Here is a 12,374-nt window from a genome sequence, read left to right on the forward strand (position 1 = left end):
AAGAACACTTTTTACCCTTGCAACGGACCTGGGTTTGATTCCCAGCACCCATATGGCAGCTTATGGCCACCTGTAATTCCAGTTCCATGAGATCCACCTCCTCTTCTGGCCTCTTCAGGCACTAGGCACACACATGGTACATAGGCATACATGCAGGCAAAACACCCATACACATAAAATTATAAAATAAGGGGCTTTGTTTGCTTGCTTGAGGAAAGGGTCTTATTATGTAGTCCTGACTGTCCTAGAACTCCTTATGTAAACCAGGCTGACCTTGAACTCACAGAGATCCACTTGCCTCAACCTCCTGGCTGCTAGGATTAAAGTTGTGTACCAACATACCCAGTCTTTTTTGTTTGTTGGTTTGTTGTTGTTTCAAGAAAGGATTTCTCTCTGTAGCCTTGGTTGTCCTGGGACTCGCTCTGTAGACTAAGCTGGCTTCCAACTCATAGGGACCCACCTGCCTTTGCCTCCAAATGCTGGGATTAAAGGTGAGCACCGCCACCCAATTACATTTTTTTAAAATAAATCAGGTAGAGTGGTAACTATAATCCCAGAGCTTTGGAGGGAGAGGAAAGGAGGATCAAAAGTTCCAGATCAGGGTTGGGGATTTAGCTCAGTGGTAGAGAGCTTGCCTAGCAAGCGCAAGGCCCTGGGTTCGGTCCCCAGCTCCGAAAAAAAAAAAAAAAAAAAAGTTCCAGCTCATCTTCAGCTACAAAATGAGTTTGGGGCCAGCCCAGGCTAAATGAGACTCTGTTTCAAAGTGATAATTTGATCAAGCTGCCTGCTACTAATAAAATCAGTTCCTGGTTTCATCTCCCACAGTAGGTCATGTAGGTCACAGACTTAAGTGTGAAACTCTGAAACATTAGGCCAGACTCTGATCTGCTGTCTGTGAAGCTGGAGTTTTCTCCATGGGGCTGCTCCTCAGCGCCTCAGGCCCCGCTGGCCCCAGGGCTGGGTGCCATGACCTCCCCAGACTCCTCAAAAATTCTGACATGGTGCTACTGCATTCTCTCCACCCCTGGGAGCCAAGGAATCAGGAAGCTGAGCAGGTCTAGGGCACAGGCTGTGTAGCCCAAGGCAGCTCCCAGGACATGGAGTAGCAACCACAGAGCTGAGCTTAGTTCAATAAATCATGGCGGCTAGGGCCTGGGGGAGGGGACGACTACAAGAGGAGGGGGCTGGATAAATAATTCATTAAACAAATAAACAAGGAGCCTGTGAGAGGGAAGCTTAGGCATGGTGTGAGCAGGAGCGGCAGCCGCCAGCTCCTGACATGAAAAATTCACGGCTCTGCACCTTTCGCAGGGTCACGGGTGTTCTGCTGTGTGAGTACCACAGTCACCTGGGCACGATGGGGCGGGGCCAGGTGCTCCATTCTTCTGACTTCTGAGGCTGTGTGTCCACGGGGCCCTGTGGTATGCTCAACTACCTGAGGTGACATGGAGACATACATGGGATGACAATTTGACTGACAGTGGAGGACACAGGGCCCCTTGTCTAGGATACAGGAAATTCGGATGCAGGACTTAGGTGGTGAGGTCAGAGTGTAATAACCTCAACTCCTACCCAGGCCCTGATTCCTCTACTGGGCCTAGAAAGCCAGGGGGCTGTAGGAGGTGACATCTCTGGGGTATTAAATTAGGGATGTAGGTACCTTTGGTGGTACCTGAAGAAAGACTGAGAAGGAGGAAACATGTGCAATGTTATCGTGAACCTAGTAGGCAGTACTCAGTGGCTTGCCTTGTCATTTAGCTTCTCCGAGTCTGCTTTTCTCCTCTCTCCAGTGGGGTCAATCATACCTTCCCTGACTCGAGAAGTTGCTGTCGCCAAGATCAAGATCCATACTCTCTGGGAAGCACTTAGTCCAGTGCTTAAGGCTCATGAGATGCTTGATTAATGGGGGCTTCGTCAGAACTGTTAAGAGGTTACCTCCTTGCTCTGCCCACCTAGACCAACCCAGAATCCGTTTCCACTGTTTTCCTTAATTTTAAAGCTTTCTTGACAGAGAAATGTGACCTAGGGCTTAGAGAGTAGGAAAAGATTGAATAAATCAAAGGAAAGGGGTGTCATATTTTTAAAAAAAGTCTTAGCCTGTGTGGTGGTACACAGCCTTGACCCCAGCATTCAGGAGGCAGAGGCAGGTAGATCTCTGTGAGTTCAAGGGTAGTGAGGGCTACATTATGTCTAAATAAATAAATAAATAAATAAATAAATACATACATACATACATACATACCTACATACATACGAAATAACCCTTCTTCATACTGTGGGAGAAGGCCCTCTCTACCTTCTCAGACCCCACAGCCACTTCTTAATCTCCTCAAACTGTTCCTAGATCTGATGCTCACCAAAGTTTTGAGTTCTAGAAAGTGGTTATGAAGAGACAGGAAGACCTGGTGCAGAGGTCTTTGAGTCGGGTATCACCACCCAGACCTCATCTTCATTGTCAGAGCTCTGGCCCCCACCCTCTGTCCAACAATCAGGGTATCCCTGGCAATGGAGTTTATGCCTGGGCAAAGACCGGAGTGGGTGGGGAGAAATCCAGGCGGTAGAGTCAGGGTGGAGTATCTGGCAAGCTCTCAGCAAGCCCTTCCCCAGCCCTCTCCTGTCCCCTGGAAAGGATCAGCTCCCCAGGGAGAGAGCCAGCAGACAGGTCTGAGCTGGTCTGTTCTTTTACACAGAGTGGCAGGGGAGGGGACTTGGGCTCCCGGTGGAGAGTGATAGATGTAACACCCATGTCATTTGGGGAATCAGAGGCAGAATGGTCCACCATGCCTAGGAGTACCCTACAGCCTGGAGCCCGGTCCTTTGTCTCCCTTGGCCAGACTGCTGCTGCTTTAGGAGTTAGGTTTCTGCCCTCTCATGTGAAGATAAGGTCGGCCCACCTTTCCCATCAGTTCTCCACTTCTCTCCCTGGGCTGGGCAGGTTCAGGCCAATCTGCACAAGAGCTTCACGGCAAAACATTGATCTGTAATAAAACCACAGTATGTGTTCACAAGAAGAGACTGAGGTACAGAGGTCCATGTTGAGATGCACTTTAAGGACTGTTGGTACATGCCTTCACAGTGTGTTTACCTCTGCATGAATGTACGGGGAGGGGGGGAGCGAGAGAGAACGAGAGAGAGAGAGAGAGAGAGAGAGAGAGAGAGAGAGAGAGAGAGAGAGGCAGACCTTTATTATGTCGAAACACAGAAACATCATTAATTGTAATGTACACATCTCATCTCCCTGGCATAAATTGCGATCTTCTTGACCAAAACCTTTTCTTAGAGCACATTCTCCCTTGTGTCCCAATCATTTGTATGTAGTTCTGTATTAATGCATGCTCTTGGATTATACTTACTTAATGGCTGGTCTGGCTGGTCTGGCTCTGAAGATTTCTCTCTTTTTCTTTTTCTTTTCTTTCTTTCTTTCTTTTTTTGAGACACAGTTTCTTTGCGTACCCCTGGATATCCTGGAAGTTACCCTGTAGACCAGGCTGGCCTCAAACTCAGCCGACTTGTCTCTGAGGATTACTTCAGGGAAGGGTGTTGTCTTGTGCCAGTGTGCATCCTCAGCATCCAGCAGTCTGGTATTTACTTAGCAGAGGTGTTTAATAGATAATTGTAAATCCATGGGTGTGTGTGGGGGGGATGCATTTGGACCATGCCACTCATTCCTAGAAAAATCTCCTGAGAGTCCACAAAGAATATTCTGTCCATGGCACTCATGTATCTGTGCCTCCCTTCTTGTGTCCAGGTGCCCTAACCTCACAGGTTGGGTTTCCTCAGAGGCTTTCTTTTCCTCTTTTTCATCAGTGTGAGACCATGAATTTGAGTTCCATATATATGATAGCCAGTAGGCAAGGTAAGGGTTAAATGACACCTCATTAGTGTTTAATTGGGGGGAAGGAAGCTGCCCTGGCACCAGACAGGTGGACAAGCCTGCTCCTTGCTGGAACCCAGCATCCCTAGTCCCAGCATCCCACCAGGCATGTGGGTGATTTGGCCCTGGAGACCTTCAACCCAGCCGGGGCACCTCCCCCCACCACTAGCTTTGCCAATTTAGTCTCCAGGCAGTATAGACCAGCACTCCCCATCTGTCACCAACATCTAGAGGCGAGGCAGACACCTTATTCTTTCTCCTTTAGCTAGTCTCTGCCACTTCCTACCCCCGGGAGATTTTTGGAGAGCAGGAGGAGGGATGGGTCTCGTGGAGTTGGATAGTGCAGGAATACAGAGCCACCAGGGGATAGGTAGCAGATACAGACAAGTGACAGAGATAGGGAGGTGGAGATGTCTGCCCAATTTGACCTTAAATGAACAGAATGCAAATGAGATGCAGACGATATGCAGATGAACACACAGATCTCAGAATTGACATTCCCCTCGTCAGTAGCTCTGCACCCAAGGCACTACGGCTGTTGCAAATAACCCCTACCTCAACTTTCTGAGGTAAGTGACTCTGACCTTTGCTCTGAGTGAGAAAAAGAATCTTAAGTAAGACAAGAACTTGGTTGGGTGAAGGCTACAGAACCTAGGACGTTGAACTCCACTTCAACTTCCTCATCCCGTTACTTTCTTAAAGCAGCTACAGTAGACAGAGTCCAGCAGCTGGATCAATGACCACTCTCAAGGTTATGCTTGGACGCACCGTCGGTTGCTATGGGGACCTTCTTTCCCAGGCCTGAACCAATGCAGATTGCCACTGATGACCTCATGCCCCAGGTTCCGGAATTCTATTGGCTGTTTGGAAGCCAGAGTCCATAGATTTCAACTGCGTCACTGTTGGGGATCCCCCGACGGCCCCAGTTAGTGTGGCTAAAAGAATAGCAGACGAGCTCACAGAGCACTGGATGAATGAATGGAGGAAGAGAATATAGAAAAGCAAGAAGAAAAGGAGGCGGGGTGGGAGGGCGTCACAGTAAAAACAGCTTCAGAATGTGAAGGGCAATTTGCGACGTGGTGTGGAGCAGAATCTGGGCAAAGGACTCTCAAATCAGTGAGGCAGGGAGAGATGAAGTTTTCGCATCTGTACCGCTGAGACTAGGGTTGGCTTAGTAAATTGAGGGCCCCACCCTCAGCCGTCTAGCGCAGCTGAATTTAGGGGAGACCGGCGACGCCCCAAAACTTGCATGCCTGCCTAACCTCTTGGAACTGTGCCTCTGAACACATCGCGAAGACTTCTCATGAGTAGAGCCAGGTGTGGTAGGGCCGCCCAGAGCTTTCAGCCTGTATTGGAAGTATCTGGGCCCACGACTATGAGGAAGGAAACAGAAAAAGAGAGGGCTGGCTTGGCCTGAAGGCCTACAGTCTGAGGGCATTAGTTTGCAACTACCTAAGCCTGGTACCTGTGCCCACCCCAGTATCCGCCCTTGCATCTGCAAAGGCCTGGGCTGTATGTCTGCAAATGCGCGAATCTGTGTTAAGTGCAGTCTGAAACTGAGGCCATACGTCTGAACTTCAACTAGGTTCCCAGTTCCATAAGTTTTGCTTATGGGATTGATGCTGCTTGCCAGTGCTCCTGCTGGGTCCACGAAGAGGTGTATGAGGCCACGGGAAGCTGGGGGAGACCCCGTTTTTCTGAATCCAGAACAGGGGCTGCTAAACGGTTGCCCTGGACTTGCCCTGCTTGTGGTTTCTCTTTTGAGGGACCGAGGTAACTGTATCTTCGGTTTCCATGGCAACAGAGACGCCCTCCAGGAAGATGGTAGCGACGGGAACTCCAACGCTGGACCAAAAGACTCAGCCCACAGCTCCTCCCACGGTTCTTAGTCTGCCTTCTCTTCCTCACACAAACATCTTTTAATTGCTAAAGATCAAAGTTTAGGGTCAGGACCCTAACACATACACTTGATAACGCGGCATTTTCTGAAAGTGGCCTCAAATAAAGGGATTATTAACTCAAAATCTATTCTGCCTGCAGCAACAGTCCTTAACCCTGAGCCTTAGCTAGAGCCACAGAATTATCACGAACTGTGAGAGCCAAAGTCGTGTGACAGACAGGTTCCATTCCCTTAGAGAGAGGAACCGGTCTAACCTAGGTGTGCAAGATGGGGGAAGACTTCGCAATCCCCAGCATCCTGGTGCCTGCTCCTCAACCCCCCACCCCATAATGTTCACACGCTGCCTCTTGCTGCCGCAGCCGGGTCGGACTAATCAGCACAACATCCACCTATCGATCGCTGGCCCCATGCCAGGCAGGCCGGCACCAAGCCAAAGGAGCCTGTGGGGCACCGGGGAGGACGAAGCTCAGCTACAGGGGAAGGGGTGCCCGCTCCCCTGCTTCCATCTAGGCCATGGTTAAGAAAAATGGACCTGGTCGGATTAAGGGGTGTCAGTCTTATCTGAGAGAAGAGAGACAGTATCGGACTAAGAGTGAAAGAGCCCTCCCTCCTGAGCCCCACCCCCTTCTCCTTATAAAAGCTCAGAACAAAGAGGCCGCTGGGGAAGAAGGCTTTGATCTGACCCCACCTTCCCAGTTCTAGGCCAGGCACCGCCTAGAGTGCCCTTGGGGAGGTGGGGGGCTGGAGGGCGCGAAGCTAAGACTCCCGCATTCTGAAACCCAGGTGCTTTTCTGTTTCCCGTAGGTTTTATCCTAGTACCCGCGAGTAGGCACTGCCAGAATGGATTGTCGACAGCATCTGCCACCTAGCACAGGAAGATGGCTGGGGAGGTGGGAGAGGGTGCCAAGCACCACAGCTGCTGCTGGCACCTATCCCAAACTGCCCAGAAGGGTGCCCACTGATGTCTGGCATGGATGGCCTGGGCACAGCTGGCATGGAGGTCAGGCCAAGCCAAGCTGAGACCCCAGGGAGTTCAGGTGTCAGGGAAGAAGCCACAAGGGAGGGCCGCACAAAGATGGGTGGGTTTTAACCTAAGTTTATTATTTGTGTGTGCGTGTGTGGTATATTCATTGACGTGTCATGTAGCATGTTCAAGGAACAACTTTTAGGAGTGTGTTCTCTCTTTTCACCATGGGGGTTCCAGGGATTGACCTCAGGTGATCAAGGCTTCTTCAGCAAGCACTTTTACCTGCCGAGCCTTCTCACTGGTCTTCAAGGTTGTTTTGTTTGGTTTTTAAATTGTCTTTTTGAGACAGGGCCTCCCATACAAGACTGACTTCCCGCTCACAGTCCCCACCCCCACCCCCCACCCCCAGTGCTGGGATTACAGGTGTGAGCCACCATGCCCCCACTAGAACGGGTGATTTATTGAAGGTTTGGTCCAAACACTTTATAAAAAATACAAACCAGCATGAAATTCAACCTCATGGCAAGTCCGTCTTCACAGAAGACAAGAGAGTGGCTCCCTGGAAGGGGCAACAATTGCTCCTGGGAAGAGGCCTGGAGGCCACAGAGACCGTGGCTTCTCTGCTCTTGGCCAGGAACCCACCGGTTCCCAGGTCTTTGGCTTTGGCCCCCAGTGTCTCAAGGATTTGATCCCCTGAAATCCCAGTCTTCCAGGGGGAGGAGACAAGACCATCAAAGCAGCTATGCTTCTGGGTGCCCGACTGTCTGCAGCTTCCTTGCAGTTCCTCTTCAGCCTGTAGTGAGGGAGCAGTCACCTACAAGGGTCACCTCAGATCCTCCGACTTTGCACATCAAAGCTTCATCATGTCTGCCTGGCTTGGCATCGCCTGTACGGTGGCAGGAACCCCTTCAACAGAGGATCCTGGGAAGGGCTCTGGCTCCTTGGGGTGACTGGGAAGGTGTACTTGGCTCACAGAACTCGCAGAAGACGGAGTATTGGGAGCAGCAGCAACAGCAGGAGAGACAGAGGGCTGGGGGCGTGTCCTCCCCGCCACCCAGATGTGCCACTTTCTCCAGGGCTCCCGACAGGATGAGCTGACTCGGATCCTGTAAGGGAGATGGAACTGCTGGGTCTGCCTGCTTCCTCAGCGGGTTCCTCCCAGCCGCTCCCACTTCCTAGAGTCTTCCAAAGACTGCCTTCCCAAACCCCAATTCCCAAGTCTTCCTAGTCAGCAGTCTTCATGTCCAATTAAGACTTTGAAGGGCCTTGTCCTTGGAGACCCCATTGTCTGTGCCCAGCGCTCCTACAGGGAGGACTTATGGGAGAAGGGTCTGAAGCTTGAAGCTCTGTCTCGACCCCTTAGGCCTGATGTTCCTGTTTCCTCCCCAACCCTTTTCTCCTTCCCAACCTGGCTAGAAGGGTTGCCTAGGAGACCCTGGCTCACTTACTGTCCTCCTTGCAGCAGACAGACACCTGGAGTCTCAGGCACTGGCCAGGACTCTCCGGAGTTGGCACCGCTGTAGGAAATTGGGAGGAAAAAGTTAGTGCAGAAAACCATTCCCTGGTGTTAGGCTGTATCAGGCCCTCTTCCTGTGGGAGGCACACCACGTAGTGGCCCATCCACAGCTCTCGGCATCTCCCTAGTCCTTCCTGGCTTTCACACTCTCTTCTCTGCCCAGACTCAGTTGAACTGCTCACTGACCTCTCTCGTCCCAAGCAAAACCCAACTCTCTTAAGCATTAGGAGCCACAGCTCCCTTCCCCACAGCCTTGCCTTCCTCCTTACTTTAGGCTCTGACACAAAGGCAAAGAGCCCCATTCTTCTCCCCACTTTCCCCAGGAGGCAGCGTGAGCCGCTCACTCACAGATGTAGTAGTAAGTCTCTCCAGGCAAGAACTCGAAGCCCAGCGGGAACGGTGTGAAGCGCTGAATCTTTTCGGAGAATCGAACAGGGACAAAAGGCGCAAAAGGTAGCGTGCAATTCCAGCGCTGGAAGGCATTTGCCCCCTCTGCCTTGCAGGCCTCGTAGCCTGACCAGTCCACTATGTATAATGCAAACGTTTCCGGGCCCTCTGGGGGCCCTGGGCTCTCATAATGTGGGCAGAAGATGTCTAGGTAATCGTTGAGGCCCAGCTCCACCACGGCATCTCCTCGAAGCAACCTGTGGGCACGAGGGAGTGTAGGCTGACGGGTTGTAGCACGGGACAACTGGGGCACATGTGGGTCTGGGCCCACCTCTGTCACAACCACTAGAGATGGGATAGCTCAGGAAGGCATGATTTTCTAAGAACGATCCACCCCTTTTCAAAAAGAAAATGTCTCCCCTTTTTTTTGGCAGCTAGGATTGAACTAAATGTTCTGTTACTGAGTTATAACTAGCTTTTTTACTTTTTCTTTTGGAACAGGGTGTTGCTAAATTGCCCAGGCTGTCCATGAACTCACTCTATAGTTCAGGCAGGCTTTGAACCTACGATCCTCCTGTCCTAGCCTTCCAAGTAGCTGAGCTTACACGCCTGTGCCAATGCCCAGACTGAATACCTCGGGAGACTGGAGAAGCAAGAAATAAGATCATTAAGTCAGTGTTGGAGAGGCCAGAGCTGCAGTGTCCAGCCCATGAGGCTTGCTTATTGCTGAGGGGACACCTTCCCTGCAGCCCATCCTCCCTGGGGCCCCCTTTGGTGCCTGGCTTACCATCTGTGCTTGGTAAGTGCTAAGAGGGTGAAAGTTACCAGGAGGCTAAGGCAGGGAGCAGCTATATGCTCACAGCATAGTTACCAAGATGAAGTGGGAGTTCTGAGGGTTTTCAGTATCAGACACATCAAGCAGACTCTTGCCCCCCTCCCACAGTGAAAAAAAATGGTACAAAGAAAACGGGCAGGTGGGCTCTTTTTCTCTCTTTAGAGATCCCAGGCTGGCCTTGAACTCATGATCCTCCTGCTTTACCTAAGTCTTCATTCATTTTATCCTTTTTTTTTTTTTTTTTTTTTTTTTTTTTTTAGCTATGTATGGATGTGTACGTGGGTATGTACATGTGATGGAGGCTTCTCTGGAGGTGGAGTTCCCAGAGCCCCATGTGTGACCTCAGTCCTCCAAAGACTGGGATCACAGGTATGTGACACCAGACACAGCCCAGCTTCCTTTCTTGACCAGCCCAGTAAATTCGGATTACAAAGACAGGCCTTGCACACTATCAAGATCCTCTTCCTCACTTCTCAGAAGCAGCCCGAGGGACTCAGTACAGGTGAGAAGGGCCGGGATAGCCACCCCCACAGCACCAAATACTGAATGAGCCCTGCCTCCAACCCAAGCACACACACAACAAAGCGTGGTTTAGAAAAGGCCTCTAAACATCCTTCAATGGGTGGCCAGGAACTCCTGATTAGAAGGATTCTCCGGCTTAGCTCAGACCACTAGAAAGCAAGATAGGAAAGATAGGGTCTTTGTATGTTTCATTACGCTGGGTGTGGAAAAGGACCCCCTGTGAAGCTAGAACTCAGTAAATACTTGTGGATTTGGTGAATGAACTGGAAACTCAAGGGCTGGGGGCTGAGGCACGGGTCTGGAACCGAGCTTCTAGAAGTCAGAGTCCAGGACAATAGTTCTTATCACTCAGGACTGTTATTGGAATGACAGCCTTTAGGCCTGCCCTCCTGGGGGCTGTGGCCTCCCACAGGGCAGGTTTCATTAGTAATGCCCAGCGGCTCAGCGCTGGTCTTGACACACAGTATGTGCTTATCAAATGTTAGTGAATAAATGAACAGAGCTACAGATTGTCTGAGTAGAAAATCAGAAAGGAAAACAGATGGGGAAGGCAGAGAGGCAGGGAGAAATGGGAAGCAGGATGCAAACAACAAAAAATTCCGAGGTTCAAAGGCAGCCAGCTCAGCAGAGAGGAAGAAGTAAGCATTTAAATCTGTACAACCGCGCACCTTTTCACAAGCCTGACCTCAGCACCGTCCGCTTGCTTCCCAGGGTACTGGGTATTATTAGCCCATTTTGTAGGTGACATAACTGAGGTTAGCAAGGTCAAATGACTGGCCCACAGGTGAATCAGCTGGAAGGGCAGGGCCAAGATTGGACAGAAATAAGATCAAGATGGAAGCAGAGATATCAGGGGCCCGAGAGGCTCTCAGAACCAGAGAGGAACTCACGTTCTTTCACTAGGGTAAAGATCCCTCCCTGGTTCTCAGCGGTCCACCCCAGCTTCTGCCCGCCGGAGGTTAGGGCTCCCTAGAAAAGGGGGGCGGGACCCAGAATACGGGCCCAGGCCCCCTCCGCTCCCTGCTTTCAGACTCCAACCTACCACCCTCAGGACTAGGGTCCTCCGCCCGCCCCCCCAACACGTGCGGGCGGGGGGGACCCCGGGCACGCCTCGCCCCTCCCCCGCCGGCTCAAACAAAGGAGCCCCATCGCGCGGCTGGGCAGGGCTCAGACAGCGCCTTGCAAAAAGGCGAGCAGCGGGCACGCGCACAGCCTGGGAGCGCGCGGGCCCAGCTTGGCGCTCGCCTCCTTCGGCCGTGCTACCTGGGGTTAGTGGAGTTCCAGTAGATAGAGTGGCGGAGGCTGGAGCACCCCCGCAGGCGCGAGCCGAGCAGCGCGGCCCAGAGCACAGTCCGCAGCAGGGGCAACAGCCGCATCGCCCCTGGGGTCCAGTCTGGTCTGGCCCGGCTGGTCCCGGCCCACTTCTCTGTCCCGGCGAGAAAGGTACAAAAGTGGAGGGGGGTGGGGGGTACGGAAAGGAGGAGGGGGTGTGGAGACTCTTAGACCACACCCCTGGGTAACTTTCCACCAATGAAAACTCGTCTCCGCCTCTCCACCCAGAGCCAACTCTTGTTAACCCTTTGCGCTTCCTGTGCGCTCCAGGTTAGCCAAAGCTTCCCTTTGTTATCTCACTGTGCTGGGAGAGGGTGGCATAGGGGATATTCCACTAAGGAATTAGTATCTGACCGCTTTGGTTTTCTGTGTGTGTGTACGTGTCGGCGCGAGTTGTCATGAGGCGGAGGTCTTGCCTTATTCCTTCTCCACCTTATTTTTTGAGACAGGGTCTCTCATTGAACCCGGAGCTCGCTGATTGGTTCAGCTTGCAGTCCTGTAAGCTTGGGGTTGAGGGGGGTAGGGAGCCTCCTGTTTCCTAGCCCCACCTCACCCCTCCCACCCACGGTGGGGTTAACCGAAGTAAACCACTAAACTTAGGGCTTTTTACACTGGTGCTGGTTATCCAAATTCAGGTAACCACTTTACCAAGGCTGTCTTCTTTCAAATCCTATGTTGTGCTTTATTTTGTTTAAAACGGGGTCTTAACACTAAAGTCTGGCTGGCCTGGAACTTATATTGTAACCCAGGCTGGCTTCAGACTGGCAATGATCCTCCTACCCCATCCTCCCCAGTGCTGGAATTACACCCACGCGCTTATGCACCACCAGCTAAGAAGGCTGGTTTGGTTTTGTTTAGATCTTGTCCTTTGTGTCTGCATTGGTTCAAGGTAGAAAGCCCTACTGAAGTCTGGGAGGCTGGAGCTGGATGGCACATGAATTACACCCAGAGTCTCAATCCAGCATTCTAGTCAGCTTGAACTACACAGGAAGATCCTACTGGGGGCAGGGAGTGTGTGCACACAGGCGCGCGCGCACACAC

General features: G+C 51.6%; 1 protein-coding gene and 1 long non-coding RNA gene across 2 annotated transcripts; one reads left to right on the forward strand and one right to left on the reverse strand.

Annotated features, from left to right (window-relative positions):
• Nucleotides 1-7,187: 7,187 nt before the first annotated feature.
• On the reverse strand, nt 7,188-11,438 carry Efna4 (ephrin A4). Its single transcript, NM_001107692.1, has 4 exons — nt 11,265-11,438; nt 8,606-8,901; nt 8,190-8,258; nt 7,188-7,847 (listed from the first exon to the last, which is right to left on the reverse strand). Exons 1-4 carry the CDS (start codon nt 11,375-11,377, stop codon nt 7,711-7,713), a joined length of 615 nt encoding a protein of 204 aa, NP_001101162.1. The 5' UTR covers nt 11,378-11,438; the 3' UTR covers nt 7,188-7,710.
• Nucleotides 7,841-9,684, forward strand: LOC120100864 (uncharacterized). The gene is made up of 3 exons (XR_005501087.2): nt 7,841-8,281; nt 8,581-8,710; nt 9,146-9,684. It is a non-coding gene; the product is annotated as an uncharacterized LOC120100864 (long non-coding RNA).
• Nucleotides 11,439-12,374: the final 936 nt, after the last annotated feature.

Source organism: Rattus norvegicus, chromosome 2 (genome assembly GCF_036323735.1).
Source record: "Rattus norvegicus strain BN/NHsdMcwi chromosome 2, GRCr8, whole genome shotgun sequence".
Taxonomy (NCBI): Eukaryota; Metazoa; Chordata; class Mammalia; order Rodentia; family Muridae; genus Rattus; species Rattus norvegicus.